Source organism: Rhea americana, unplaced genomic scaffold (assembly GCF_003343005.1).
Source record: "Rhea americana isolate MKP2758 unplaced genomic scaffold, rheAme1 scaffold_205, whole genome shotgun sequence".
Classification (NCBI taxonomy): Eukaryota; Metazoa; Chordata; class Aves; order Rheiformes; family Rheidae; genus Rhea; species Rhea americana.
Window position 1 is genome coordinate 96,599 of NW_028186206.1, and position 15,317 is coordinate 111,915.

At 34.2% G+C, this 15,317-nt stretch overlaps 1 protein-coding gene across 2 annotated transcripts in view; it reads right to left on the reverse strand.

Annotated features, from left to right (window-relative positions):
- Positions 1 to 421: 421 nt before the first annotated feature.
- RAB28 (RAB28, member RAS oncogene family) overlaps positions 422 to 15,317 on the reverse strand; it is a 64,840-nt gene continuing 49,944 nt past the window's right edge. Inside the window, exons 5-8 of one of the 2 annotated variants that reach the window (XM_085304244.1) lie at positions 11,183 to 11,286; positions 8,653 to 8,730; positions 2,066 to 2,166; positions 1,028 to 1,111 (exon numbers count right to left, since the gene is read on the reverse strand). In XM_085304244.1, the coding sequence (XP_085160370.1) occupies positions 2,071 to 2,166; positions 8,653 to 8,730; positions 11,183 to 11,286 (278 nt within the window). In that variant the 3' untranslated portion in view covers positions 1,028 to 1,111; positions 2,066 to 2,070. Of the gene's footprint in view, positions 1,112 to 2,065; positions 2,167 to 8,652; positions 8,731 to 11,182; positions 11,287 to 15,317 lie in introns of both variants that reach the window. The other variant, XM_085304246.1, reaches the window with a different exon arrangement.

Below are 15,317 nucleotides of genomic sequence, written 5' to 3' on the forward strand. Positions count from 1 at the left end.
CTCTTTTCTTTCCTTAGCTCCCTATTCAGATGTGCCAAGAGAGAATTGCATATCTTAGAAAGTTTCTAGAAAAAGAGCAGAGAAGAGTGTTGACCACAAAGCAGACAGGACTGAGTAGTCACCTTTTTGTGTCTTGCACTCTGAACTAGAAAGAAAAAAGTACCAGGCCAAAAGTCATTCATTCAGTTAGTTATTAAAAACGACTGATCCTAATTGATCTATCAACAGTTCCTAATGCATGCTGAATATATCACTCAACACTAACAGCACAAACTGCCAAACTGAGGTTCATCCATATTCATGAAGATATATGAGCATATCTACTGCAGGAAGTAATGCTGATGTGGTAATAAAAATGCACAAAAACACTAGCATTCTTCAGAGCATCCATGGAGACAACTTGAGACTCCAGAAAAGTAACTATTTTCATATTACAGCTTTATTTCAAGCACTGTTTCTTACTGGATACAATTTATACATTTTGCACTATATATAAATATATATAACAATGGAATACTTTCCAAATTATCCCTAGATAAAATATATTACTTGCTCAACATTATTCCAGCAACAGCTTTTCCAAGTTACATTTTGCTCAGTGTCAGTTTAGATCACAGGAGGCAGAAGGGATAAAAAAGATAAAATGCTTTGGCAAAATACCTAACAGCAGTGGTGTCTTTAAAATTATTGAAAACGCAGGACTTCTTATCCAACTTAATTCCAGTATCAGTCAAATAGAGAGGAGGAAATGTATAAACACAATTATTCTGCTTTATTGAAACATAATTTAAAAGAATATAGATCTTAATTTTCCAAAGTGTGTGGTCTAATGTTTGAAACCTGGCCAGTCAGAAGACTGCCTGCTGCTTTTCAACATACAATGGTGCAACATGTTTTTTGGAACCCTTACTTGCATTGCAACAATGGTCACTGTTAAAACAAAGTTCCTGGCAATCCTGGAGCCTGTGTCAAGGTAGGAGGGCTGCCAAAGGTATCAACACAGAGAAAAATAATATAGTCATTGAACTGCACACATTGAGCTTCTAGGAGGATTAACGGTTCTTGTCACAGGTTCCTGAATGTAGTTGACAATATCTGCCTTCACCACTCTCTGTCACAAAAGAAAACACAGCAATAATCAGACACAAACCAAAAGCATTCAATAAGTATGCTAGTATCACATATGAAGAAAAAAAAAGAAAAAAAAAAAGAACAGACAATTCAGCTTTCTTCAGCACCTTACAAAAAAGTCTTATCAGGTGCTAATTCTTACTCTAATTAACTGTTTACTCATCCTAAGCACCAAATGACTTAGGAAGTTTTCATGACAATTTTACAGGGTTAAYACCGTAATGGAACTCCCTTGGGGGGGAAAAAAAAGAAAAAAAAAGATTGCATTTTCTCTTTCATGAAATTTGTTTGGTGTGGAAATAATAATGGAAATACTTTGTTTTGTAAGGACTACTGCATGCATTATGAATAAAGGTCTATACTGTAATTGAAAAATTTAAGTTTGCTTTTCTCTCTTTGCCCCAACCCCTCCACAGGAAAATAAGGACAGAATTCAAAGCAAATTTCAAAAACAATCATATTTCAGAAAAGCTTTGATAGGAAGAAAGACTAAAGAACAATATAAAACAAACCTCTCCATACYATAAACATTTATGTTCTATTACAGCTCCAACAAGCGTTACATATTCTATTTGCAAAGCATTTGACAGGACGCTTGATCCCTCTTATAGGAGAAGGGAGACGTAAGATTTTAATTTTGTCTGTTTCTATTTGAAGCAGCTATGTAACATTTTGAATATTCAGCATTGAAAGTCCTTCCTAATGTATGAATGCATAATATTACAAGGTTTCTATGAACTAACTGGCTATCAGAAATATGTATTATGTAATGGTGCACTAAGTTCCAAACTAATATGCTATTACTGCTTATAGATATAAAATACATTTTCCAACAGAACTTACTGTCACAGTTACTACTTCATGTAAAGGCAATACACCTTGGGGGGGGGGGAACAAAACAGGAAAAAAAAAAAAAACACTTTTACATCAATACCTGAATTACTGCATTGAACAGATTTTGCTCTGGCAGTTGGAAGCGTTGTGACGCTGGTTATCTTCTTCAGGATATCTCACTAGTTCTGCCCTGACAACATGCTGTTATTCATGTATCAACAAAATGGATAGASAGCAAGGAGAAGAATGTAAAAACAAAAGAGAAAGAAAAAATGGAAACTCTAATCAGTAGTTGAAAAGAAGGAATGAATGACATAAAATGACAAACACAGAAGCAAAACCAAAATACATTTCTTTTCAGGTCCTATGCTGAACAAGAAAAACATGCCCAGTTTGAAGCTTCCCTATTAGCATCAGAGTTGCTTCTCAAACGTATTCAATGGCATGCCTTTTCAAAGCACCAAAGTGAAATATGTGCAACCAATGAAAGTATGTTGAAGTTCAGACAGGAGAAGGTACAGGATAAAAAGSAAGACAATTCAGTGAAAGAAAAGATGACAATGGACTCTTCCTTTAAATCTAAGGTAAGTAAACATTGTATTAATCAGCTTCCCACCAACCAATACAATAACTGYATAAAATGATGCATGCATCTTGCCCATTGCATAATTATTGCATTATAACTACACATTATTCCAAAACCAGTTAAATAAATGAGCTAGCTCACATGTATACACTATATGTAAGCTTTGTTGCAAGCTTTGATTTTCTTCACCAAAACTTTRCCTCATATAAAAACAAAAAAGCCTCCTTTTCCTCCTTAAACACATACATACTGTATTAATATTCATATTTTAATGGTATGGTAAGTACAGAGGAGAAAAATTCATATAACAATTAGAATAAAGTAACAAAGGAGGTCTGCTATGAAATATGGTATAAATCTAATCGGTTTTCTTAAATAAATACTTCACCTTTTACACAACATAYTAAGATAAAAATGAATGGAGAAATCAAATTAAGTTATTATTTTAAAGGAAATACTAGTAAATTTGATTATATGAATATATAAACAGTATATATTAATGATTACTTCTGTAAATAAAACCTCTATGCCAAACAAGCAATAGTGATCAAACTGGCTGGTAAAGGATCCGGATTTATTAGCTGCTGATGTACTTTTCTTGAGTTTAATTGATCATGATCAATATTATCTTATCTGGTGGACAACACTCATGATTTACTAGACTCCTGGTCTGATGTTATCAAGCAAAAGGTTGCCAAATACCATGTAAGGCGATAGATGGAGGTTTAGCATTAAACAGTGTTATCTGACCTTACAGGACCTAGTTTCTTCATAACAATCTTTTGACTAGAGTTGAGAAAAAAAAAATCTTGCAATCAGTGGGCAATTAATTGTTCCTCAAACCACTGGTCTAAATCCTATCATGTAAACACAGGATTGGGTTAGTGACCCATGTTTAGTCACTTTGTAGCAGTGAACTGACTAACATAAATGACTTGGATTTTCTAAAGGAATTTCAGCTGAGTAGGAGAAAAACGCCACTGCAATATTTCTTTGTTTAGTATAAAGTTAAAAAAAAAAAAACACACTTGGGCATCTTTGTATCAGTTTGGAGGTCAGGCATATCAATGCCAAGGTTCAAACCACTGTCAGCAATCAGAAGAAATCCACTTAATACGTGCAGGTGCTCTGAATTCAAAATCTAACATATTTGTCAAACATTTTATTGTACAAAGCTAGCGCGCACACACACTGTGGTTTACTAAATTGTCATTTAATTAATGAGAAAACTATATATCCCTTACAAAAATGCTAACTCTTGCCAATGCCAAGGAACAAAGCTGCACCCCATGCAGTTTTTATACTATGGTTGAAAGTGAAAAATATAGAAAGAAAAACATTTGATTAGTAAAGGATCTATTTCCTTAAATTTCAACAGACCCTTGTGAGTTAAGAGAGAGAGCACAATCTGAGGATTGAAAATAAGAAAATTGCAGATTCTGACTTATTTTGGAATGGTTCCACTTCAAAAACATTCTCTACTTTCCAGGCACGCATAAAGAGTAATCTATTCCTTTGTTTCCCCACAGTTTTGACTAAATAAAGGTTTGATTAACAGTCATCTCAGCACGTTAACAGACAAGATTTAGCAGCTCTAGCTGAGACAGTTTAAAAACTGACCGCCCCCAGACGTCTGTTCGAGTTCTCTGCTGGCGACCGCTGCTGCCAAAGGAGAGCTGGTGGAATGTAACGTGCACTTGCACCTCATCCGCTTCAGCACAAAAYCTGGCAACTTCACTTAAGAAAAACTTTCATCAGCCATTTAAGCTAAACTGCTGAACTTCACCCTGATGCAGCCAAGGCACATGATCATCTTCCATTTTCTTATTCTGCTTTGGAAGCGATAAATTCCAGCAAAAGGGCAGTAACAAATAGCTTGGTTTGCATTAACATCTTAAGCTACTACAAAACAACATGTAGTAAAAACTTCATTCCCAAGGCTTGTTCTTGCACCTAATTATCAGCTAACTTAATTAAGCTGCTGATTAGAAACGGACCAGGAATCATATCCATCCGGTCACAAAGTTTCCCACAGTTCTTCCAGTTCAATGATGTTTCCTGAATCAAGCCCCACAAATTCATGCAAGTTAAAATAATGCTTAGTTTCCTATTACTTCTAACTACACGTGAATCATTTCCAGAATCTTCCTAGTGACCATGACAATTGCTTTTTCTTTCCTTCCAAAAAAATTTTTTTTAATTAAATATGAGAAACATGATCTTCAGGCATAAAATCACAGGTGATGGAAATATTTTTGAAGTGTATTCAGAGTATTAGACAATCAGTAATAATGAAAAAAGACATAATAAAATATAAGTCACAGCATTTCCCTATCTGTGATTTACACAAATTCAGTATTTCATTTTATCCTTAGTTACTACCTTGACTAAATGTGTTACATTTGAAGATATTTCATGCTCTCTGACAAATGTCTTCAAGCAACTTTCTCACTTTTCAAAATCAAAAAATTTAATTTTATCCTCATATTACACAAAATAATTGAAATTCAAAGATAAAATATTTAAATTCCACTTGGATGTGATCCTGTGCAACACRCTCTAGCTGACCCTGCTTGAGCAGGGGGGTTGCACTAGAGGTCCCTTCCAACCTCTACCATTCTGTAGGTAATCTGTGATAATCACAGATGTAAATAGAGCACATTTGTAAAACTAAAGTRTATTTTATTCTTTGTTAAAACATGCAATCTAAGTCAACACTTGTATGTTTATTGATTTATGGATGAATCTTGCTTGCTTTTTTTGTTTTTTCCTCTCCTTTTTCTTAAAAAACACATTCACAGAACTGTTCTACAATGTAAGAAAGCCTAATATCCACTTTGTAGATGGAAGGAGAAAAAAAAAAATACAAAAGACACACTAAGTGATCTGTCACAGACATACAAAATGTCTGTGGTGTGGTAAACCAAAAACCAACTCCACATCTCTATGTTCTAATGTACCACTTCAGTTCCCTAACAATAAAAATCAACTAACACCTCCTCCTCCCAGCCAAGAGATCAGTTCCACACTTTGGGGATATAGTATCCACAYATAACTTCAGTTACATTTTTCCACCGGAGATTAATAAATACAGATTCCTCTCAAGAAACATCCTTCTATTCATCTCTCTGAGGAGAKGAAGATTAAAGCTTTTCTTCTCCTATCTTATGCAGAGACTTTCCCTTTACTATATTAAGCAAGGGCTAGGGAATTCAGTTCCATAAAACAATGATATTCAGATACTGACTGCAGCTCTAAACAATTTCCATTGGTTTCTCACTGATTTAATTTTGGGAAATTCCTACTGCCCACTCAAGATGGCACTCTTAAAGGGAGCAAATGTTATCCCGTTAAAWTCTTACTTGTTCAGAATAGATTGAAAYTATGCTTCATTAGCAGAATCTCGGAAAGATTGGTAGTTGCTTTACAGTGCTCATTCTTCAGCTGCATGCCCAGTATCTCACCGTGTAGAGACTTCTGCTGGACCTGAATGACATGACAGTGAGGTTTCTGTTCTATCCAACTCCACTTACAGGTTTAGGGTTCTCTTTTGTATTTGAAACCACTACAGCTTGAATCCACATTAGTGTGCAAGGGCCACAGTAACTACTTAATTTATGCAAATGATCTAGCTATCGGCTATTGCTACTGCAATTTGCATAATATCAACTTTGCTTAATCCACGTATCTCCAACAAAATTAGGGATTGAAATTATAATACTAAGGTAGAAAGAAGTCTGCTTAAAGCTGATATTGATTTAACACAAAGTTCTGTGTTCTTGATTCAGAGTTACATATAGGTGCTTATTTAAAGAAGCTTTCTTTAGAAAGCTACAATGTTCCATAYAAATGCTGTCCCATTTCTCATATCTTCTTTTGAACTTAACATATTTGTGTACCTATCCAAAACTTTTACCCAAATCATCAGAAGAGGAAAAATTTTCTTCCTCTCACACAACACTGACTGACTGACCTAACATAAGACTGGTGTTYCAGTGCAAGTTAAACAACCAAAGAAAAATTAAAGAACTCTTTAGGTGACAAATTATTTATACACAAGTCATCATGCAGCTCAGAATAATAGATGGATGGTGCCTTACTAGTGAAAAAGCATTGAAAAGATACATGCAGAATTTTTCTACCTACAACTTAAAGTTTTCCAAAGCTCTTTTGCCTTGCTTGTTAGGTATGCACCCCAAGTATAGTTCCCCATTTTACTGTTTGCAATACAGTTTTCTATTTGACCAATTCAACACAGACTGTAAACATTGCCGTGGTGAAACACTTTCAGAAATTACATATTTATTGTGTGTTTCAAGAAGCAGGACACCAAGCTGTACATAAGAAGTGTTTTGCTTTYTGTAATAAACTTGTTGACTTATTCTGGGGGGACTTGTTTAATAATAGTATCAACTAGCAATTCCAGGATACTAAGCCACTAGCATAGCCACCTTTTGGTTTAAGGAGTAAATTTAAAATAACTGTATTGTAGTCTCAAATTTCATGCTATAGTAAGGGTTGCCTCAGTAGTGTAATCTTTGTTTTCTGAGGTTTCTGAAACCGCATTTGTAAAATGCTTTTGGTTTAAACCTAAACAGTCTTCCTGGCAGGAAAATTATTTTTGAAAGCAGGAACAGGGAAGGGGTGGTATGGGAAGAGGAGTTTTAATTGGAAAACCTTTTGCTTCGTTGCTTATTTGAACAATTATCACATTTTTGTTCTCGTAACATTCACTAATATACACAAAGTGCTTTCCAACTCTGGTAGATACAGGTAAGSAAGTACTCACACCTCAATTTAGTATAGTTCCAGTTTAAAGTAAAAAATATTGAGAACATCTTTTCACCACTTCTTCAATAGGGTATAAAACATTGCTCATTAGAGCTATTTTGCATGTGACAATTACTGAACAGCAGGAAATCTTCTTTAAAAAAAAAACAGAACAAAACTCTTCTACAGTTCAAAGTAGGACACACAAYTGGGTTTTGCCATGTGTTCACAGCAAATCTGCATAATTATATTCACATTTCTAACTCACCACAAATTAATATAAGAGAATAGAGAAAGATCTCCTAGATGACCTTCCCATTTACTGCTGAGAAATATTCTCCCCTCTCAGCTCTTATTTACAGCAGAGGAAATATTAGGAAATTTCCAAGATAACACCCATAATGCAAAGAACAAACCAAGAAATGCAAGGGCAGAAACCCTGAAATTGCTCTGGGAGGAAATTATTTGGGACTGGAACAACGAGGAAAAATAATTACAGAAACCAGGGAATTGAAATATAGGCAGCCAAACGCATGATTCTTTAGGTCTGCTGCTTTTGAGAATGGGTATATTGAACCAAAACAGGATTCGTTTCCCATTTGCACCTCACAATAAAATAGCAAATAGCAATCTTTAAAACTCACTATTCCCTCTCTGGGGCAGAGAGTCATTACTTAGGAAAGACTTGTGCTCTCTTTCTACCTTATACAGACTCTCAAWAAAACCTAAAATCCAGGATCATCCAATCACAGGATTTCACAGTTAATTCTTGACTGTCTTGTGTGATTGACAATAATATTGTTTCTTCTAAGTGTCTACAATGAACAATTTATAACATTCCCACCCACAGAAGCTCCTGCCCTCTGTTACTTAAATTTGTAGTGCTCTAAAATAAAAATTTTTAAACGTGTAAAGAATTTACAAAGAACAAAATTACTGTAAAGACATTTCCAGTGTCAGTGTACATTAACGTATATTTAAGAGTACCTGTATATACAGATACAGAAAGAGGTTTTAGTATGCAAAGAAATTCTTGGAAATTATTTTTAAACAAATAAAGCTCATGAACTACCCTTTTTTCTAATTTTTTGAACATACATATGCTTGTTTCAGAAAGTTTACCATGCTGGATACATAAAGATTACACACAAATGCTGTTATAAAAGTTAATGACTGTCTCCAGAACAACAGATGCAGCCTGCTTTAAAGGAAAGTTATTTATTTGCAATTAGGTTTTTTAAATATATTATTTTTTTATATATATATATACACACACACACACACACAGTATGTAAAATACTTAAGAAAAGCATGTATTTGTGGAAAACCACCTGTGACTGTTCCATTTCTGCTTTGTTTAATTTGATGCCAAGGATATCAGCAGCAATTCTCTGAAAACATAGGAAGACCTATGGAGAAAAAATTCAATTTAATTTAAATGATTAAAAACAGACATCCTCCAGGTTCTTTCAAATACATCAAACCACTCTTGAACTGTAAACAATGAGATATACAAAATTATGACCTGTGCAAAACAGATCTGAAAATAACTTCATCCAATACATTCAATTTTGTTTAAAAATAGAGAAAAATAACTCAACAATGGTACAAGGAATGAACAGTATGCTAGATTGTTAGGCAACACTTCTGCCTTGCCTCCAGAGACCAAAGCTTAAACAAGCTTTTACACAACTCACCTCTCAAATACTACTCTCAGTGCCATAAAATATGAATAAGGGTATTCACTAATGTTTAGCACAAAAATGTTTTTACCAGTGTATTGTGCAAGAGATGCAGATTTTTGAAATTCAGAACAGAATTGTGCATTAACATCACGAAAACCTCTACTGCAAACACTTAAAAAGATTAGCAATACGATAGCCAAGCAATGATATATTTTTTCTGAAGATTCTTACAAAACATTTTAAGTGTTAGATTGAACAGCAATAGCTGGGAAACAACTTGTTGTATGGCACACAGCAGCCTAGCAGAGTTGGACTTCGGCCACAATTTGACAGATAGCATTGGGTGGCAAGGCTATCTTAAATAATTCCTTCACTTAATCTCAATTCAGTCCACCAACCTAACTGTTTAGGCAGCTGCATTTTAAATCAGATTAGAGAACACAAAAGATCTTAAGGAGGAGCTGCTTAAGCRAGTACTGCTGCTGAACACTTGAACCACTGTAAAGCTACATCTTCTATCTACATGGTTGTGCAACTGAGCTCACAATCTAAAATATGCTTTGCATCAGGGCAGTTACATAAGTTTTTCCTTGGGGATGGTAAGTGCTTTTAATCCTTTTCTATGGAAAGTAAAAAAAGTTCACACCAACTCTTCTTACATCTAAAATAGAAATCAGCAAGTAATTAACGGCACAACCCAAAAGCTGTAGTAACTTTCTAAATCATTTCTCTAACAAYTTGGTCCAGTGTCAGCCTATCCCACCAGTCTTCTAGTCTGTATCTACAGTAGCAATGGACTGCCCCCYGTCTAAAGTAAGTACCCTGTCTTCCCTGAAGAACTACCCAAATAAATGAGCTCTGGAACATTTTGAAATGCCAGCATGCAGCAACAGTGAAATTTAAATTAAGTCCACATTGAAACTAAAAATGAGCTATCGTAAACTATACCTCACATCATCTTTTGTCAGCAGATAATGAGACAATGTACACACACAAGTACATAAAGAGTGCTGCTATAATTCATGAATCAACACAAAAACATAATAAAGACTCATTAATCATTTGTAATATTAACTATATAGACCTTTGGAGAGCTACTACCTTGCCTATTACRAATTCTCAAAAAAGACTATCTCTGTGAAAAAGGAATACGTTTTTTCATATGCACATTTCACTGAATGAGACGCATTTTTCTTCTGTTTATAGCACAAAAGTCAGAATTTTCAAATGTTTAAAGAAAAATCCATRCCTGCAGATTTAACAAACTACAAGGACAGTCAAGAGTCACTGCATTTTTAATGGCAGTGTTCTTAGACCTTTATACAGTAAATAATACCTTATAAACTTAGGCAGTCCATTGCAAAAGTAAATGACCTTTCATTCTTAAAATAACCAGTGGTTTCATTTTTGTTACAAAATTATACTTCCATATAATTGAACATAAGTCTCATTATTTAATAATACAAAAGATTATATTGTTATAAGTAACAGTAAGGAGATTTTTTTTTAATTGTGAGTAACAATGTCATTAAATACATGAAAGATATCAAGCAAAACAATACAATACAAGTTGCCTGATACAGTCAGCTGAAAAAAAGGACTTTTTCTTCCATGTCCTTCCAAAGACAATAAATAACCCAGACAGTTCAGGGGCAAATGATTGTTCAAAAAGGTGCTCTGTAAAGCATTACAAAATGTATTCAAATTCCAATAAATGTGCAGAGGGAGGGTCTCTCTTTGCTCAGAACCCATATTAAAAGTTTTCATTGCAARAAGGTCTCATCGCTTTTTCAACTTTTGAAAGTTTATATATTGGTGGTCTATAGACAGAACTTCACCCAGAACAAAGGAATACATTTACCTACAGGCTGACAGCAAGAGGAGATCCAGCTGGCCTGATTTCTCAAGCTGACAGATAAGCCAGGCCATTTTCGTATTAAAATCTATACCTCAAACTTCAAATCTGATGAGAAGATACTCACATTAATAAAGAACATACATGACATACATACACACAAAGCTCCATTTATTATGGAAGTAGGCAAGCAAAAAGTACCTGTAGCTGCCAAAGTTCTCAATGGTTTGACATGTGGAGTACAACTGAACTGCTGCATCACAGTTCAGAATAATAGGTTTCTACAAAAAGAAATCTRTAAGGATTATTTTTCTTACTTACAGAATCGCCTGTCTTGGCTGACACAAAATGGCTACTGAAATTGTTTTCCTGACAAAATCGTTGGTGTTTGTCAACTTTCACTGTGCGCATGTGCTCCAAATCAACTAAAAGATAAGTACAAAAAAGGGGAAAATTACTACAGTTGAGCCTATTCATTTATATCTTTCTAAGAAAATATTAATTGGAAACACATCGGCTACAATCTTTTTCTTCATATATAAAGAAGTTTTTCTTTTTTATCCTCRTTTGCCAAAAGAAAAACAACCCATTACATCAGATTTTATTTGCAAAACTAAAATGAAATCATAATTTAAATTGTATGATCACATACAATAAATTCTTACTCAAAGTAAAAGATAAATGCCTTTTTGGATAAGCAGCTTGCAATGACTTTACTACYAACGACATACAAAATCTGAGACAGAGCTACATTCCACGCATTCTGTTTGCGAGCATGATATATACTGAATATTCCAATGTAATCTAAAGGCTCTTACAAAATAAAAGTAGAGTTCACCAAGCATGTCTGGAGCTACATATTTTTCTCTAAGAAAAAAATGCAAATGAGTTATAAAGAATTTTATTGCAGAGTACGGTGGAGCAAAATTATTCATTATATTAAAAAAACTGAGTAAAAACATTCAGTTATTTGTACATGGAGTTTTCAATTTCACAAAAACATGGCTCAGAAAACCATAAAAACAGTGAAATGCTCTATTTCAAGAGTTGTATGCATTGTTTTCATTCTTACCATCATACGCCTATTGGAAGTAAGGCAAAATTTTCAAACAGTATTTTACATTGAAAAGCACTAGTTGCTTACAACCAACTTGGAACTGAAGCCTTGCACAGGTTTTATTGTGTACATTCCAATTTCTCCAAATCTGATCCTAAGGTAACTGGAAACTATATCGAACAGTTTCTCTTTTTATTGCATTACAGTACCTATAAGGGTGTTGACTCAATGCCGTCAAATTATAAGGCAAATATATTCAGAAGGATTTAAGGACAACTAGGCTCTTTGAGTCAATACAGGAAAAAAAAACTTAAACCGATTTCCTGAGGAAGGGACCCAACTGACTTGTAAAAACTTGTAAATTTGCAAATCTAGTAAGCCTGCATAATAGTGTCATTTGATTATCAACTGAAAAAATGCTCTCATTCTACATAAAAGGCTTTATTTTAAAATGATATTGGAGGTCTTTAATTTGTAGGCTCTAGAGATTTTCTCTTGGAGATTTTTAGTCTAACAGGGGATTCCTACACCACATTTATACTGCTTACCTTGATTAATGTGAAGTTTTTGCCACATATTACTGTTCCTTGTACATCAGTAAGGCCTTGTTTATAAGAACAGGCTTAAAATCATCCAGTTACCACAGGCATTAATTTGTGAAGGACTAAAATACTAAGCTATTAACACTAATGTTTATAGTACAGTTTTCCATAATATTGAAGGTAGAATATATCTCATTTCACAGAAAATAGGAAGAACAAAGACATTTATTAAGATAAATCCCAAAGTCGATAACCATTAGGAAAACCTCATACAGTTAATACATCAACTGTTTAACTTTTTTTCTCTTAAAAATAACTACCAGAAGAGAGCCTCTGTCAAAACGTTTTTAAGAATAAAATACAGTATACTGTTTAACCGTATAACTTTTAACTATTATTTTTAGTCTCCGCAGGCTTTAAGTGAAGCCTGGAAAATACAATGGTGAGGTTACTATTCAGGGAAAAATAAAACATTTTCTTTATTTTTATTTTACAAGCTTTTAAAGGAACCTTAACCCTACCTTCAAATTTCACACCGTTATTTCTTCAGCTATATCCTATATATAGTTGTAAATTTTAAATAAATTTAAATACATACAATCATAAAAAGYGGTGTCATTTACACTGTATCTCTGTTAATATTATGACATGCTTATGTAAGCCCTTAAACACAAGCAAAGAATTCTCTCAACCTCTCTTCCCCAAGAAAAATAGAGACCAGAAGAACACTACAGCATGCATTTTCTTCCTGAAAACACATGAACCTTTAAGCCTCTGCCACACTGGGAAACATATTCTCAAAGGTTTCCTTCCTATTTTTAATTTGTAGAAATATCAAGAATAAAACATTGTCAGTGGAGCATATAGTTACTATAGTAGAGAAATTAAAAGCACGTAAGAACCAAAAACCTAACACAGGGGAAGCGGGGAAAAAAAAAAAGAAAATGAAATTGTATTTCTGAATTTTGTCTACTTCTTAGTCCTTCTCTCCACTTAGGAGTCTATTTCACCTTGAGCCTTCTGAATTACGGGCAGCTGGCTGTGAACTGTACAGTTACTGTTACGCCAGATAACTGCCAGGTAACTGTCCATGCGCACACTCTCAGCCCACAGTAAATGCAAGGCAATTCATGTTACATTAGCCCTCAATGAAAGAGGGCACAGTTTTAGTACAAGAAAGGGGTTTCAAGCGTTAATAAATATTTAACTATAAAAAGTTGCAGTTTGCACTCAATGAAAGACGACTATGCTAACTCAAATTTCCTTGCATTTGCCACAGGCTAAGAGCACAATCACAGACAGTTCCTGAAGATCAGCTGAAATACAGTAACTAATTAATCACCCTCCAGTAGTTTTTGGTTGGTTGGGGCGTTCTCTCTCTCTCTCTCTTTTTTTTTTTTTTTTTGAACATTGATGTTGGATAGACAAACTTCACACCAAGAGATTAACTCTTGTCCAGCTTTTATGAAGGCATCAAACAAAGACGACTTTAAGAAGAGATTTGGAAGAGAAAAATACTTTTCTAAACAGATGTTTATGAGGAATGCAGGGATTCCATAGGAAAAAAGAAACTTTCAATAGCTGGCGAACATGGGCTTGTGCTATGAGTCAGTTAACAGCAAGAATAAGTATTTTGGGACAAAGTATGATACTAGGGTATACGTGAGCCATGAAAAGTTTAAAGGCAAAGCAAGTATGACAGGAAAAAAAAAAGATATTTACAGTTTGGTTTTACAAAGCAGGAAAATGATCTTACAGGATATTTTAAATGACTAAATAAGATTGCATTTGCCAAGAAAATAGAATTTCAGGAATGAAGATTCAAAATCTTAATTTTGCGAAGTTTTAACTGTGATAATGGGTATGACAGTATGCATTTAACAAAAGTCACAAAGAAAGAATATGTAAGGCCTGGATAAAGACAGAACAAGAAAATTTAGAGAAACACCCAGCCTGAAGCTAACATACCAGATGGTAAAACCACCCTACTCATCTGAATTTGAAAAATGGCAATGGCAGAAGAAAATTCATAGGTCCATTTTTAATGGACCATTTAAAGAATTTAAACTGATGGCTAGGCAGCCACAAGAAAATATCAAAAGGAGGCACAAAGATTTTGGTCTAAAAAAAAGACAGACAACATTCAAAAAAACAATGGAACCCTAAAATAGACAAATATTACAAACATGTATTTTGGACAAAGTGCTCAGGTATAAACTCTGCCACCTGTATTAATAAAATCATGTACCGTGTTCATGAAAAACTAAAGTAATCACAAAATGTGAGAAATTTACAGAGTATTTCTTTAATCTCTGTTTTCTAAAATTCTAAATCATTTGAATGGCAGCAACAGGAAGACCAGTTAAAGTAGAAGGAATACAATAGTTAAAATGTAATAGGAATACGATATCATTCCTAACTCCCAGACAAGGCAGGGACCACTTGCTATATCTGCATTAAATGGAGTACTTAAACAACATTAAAATTGAAATCAGGAGAAGAAGCAGAGGGAGATCAGGAAGATAAGCAAAAAGAAATACATCATAGGATTGCTTCTGTGATCAGCCTGATGAGGACAGAAAAAGATAGCTCAATCTCCATAGCCTTTCTGAAGTCCCTGTCTAATAAGAGGCACTTGCAACATGTGCTGTTGCCCTTTTTTTTTCATTTTTATAGACAGAACACGCACCAAAAAGTTGGTGAGACAAAAAAAAAAAAAAAAAAAAAACAGAATTGTCGAGTATTCTCTCAAACTATCATTCACAGTCTTATCCTTCCTCTTCTGAGCTTTGTTTCTAACTTAATAATCAAGAGCCTAACTTTTCCTTTCTTTGGAATCAAATTAAACATTCACCTT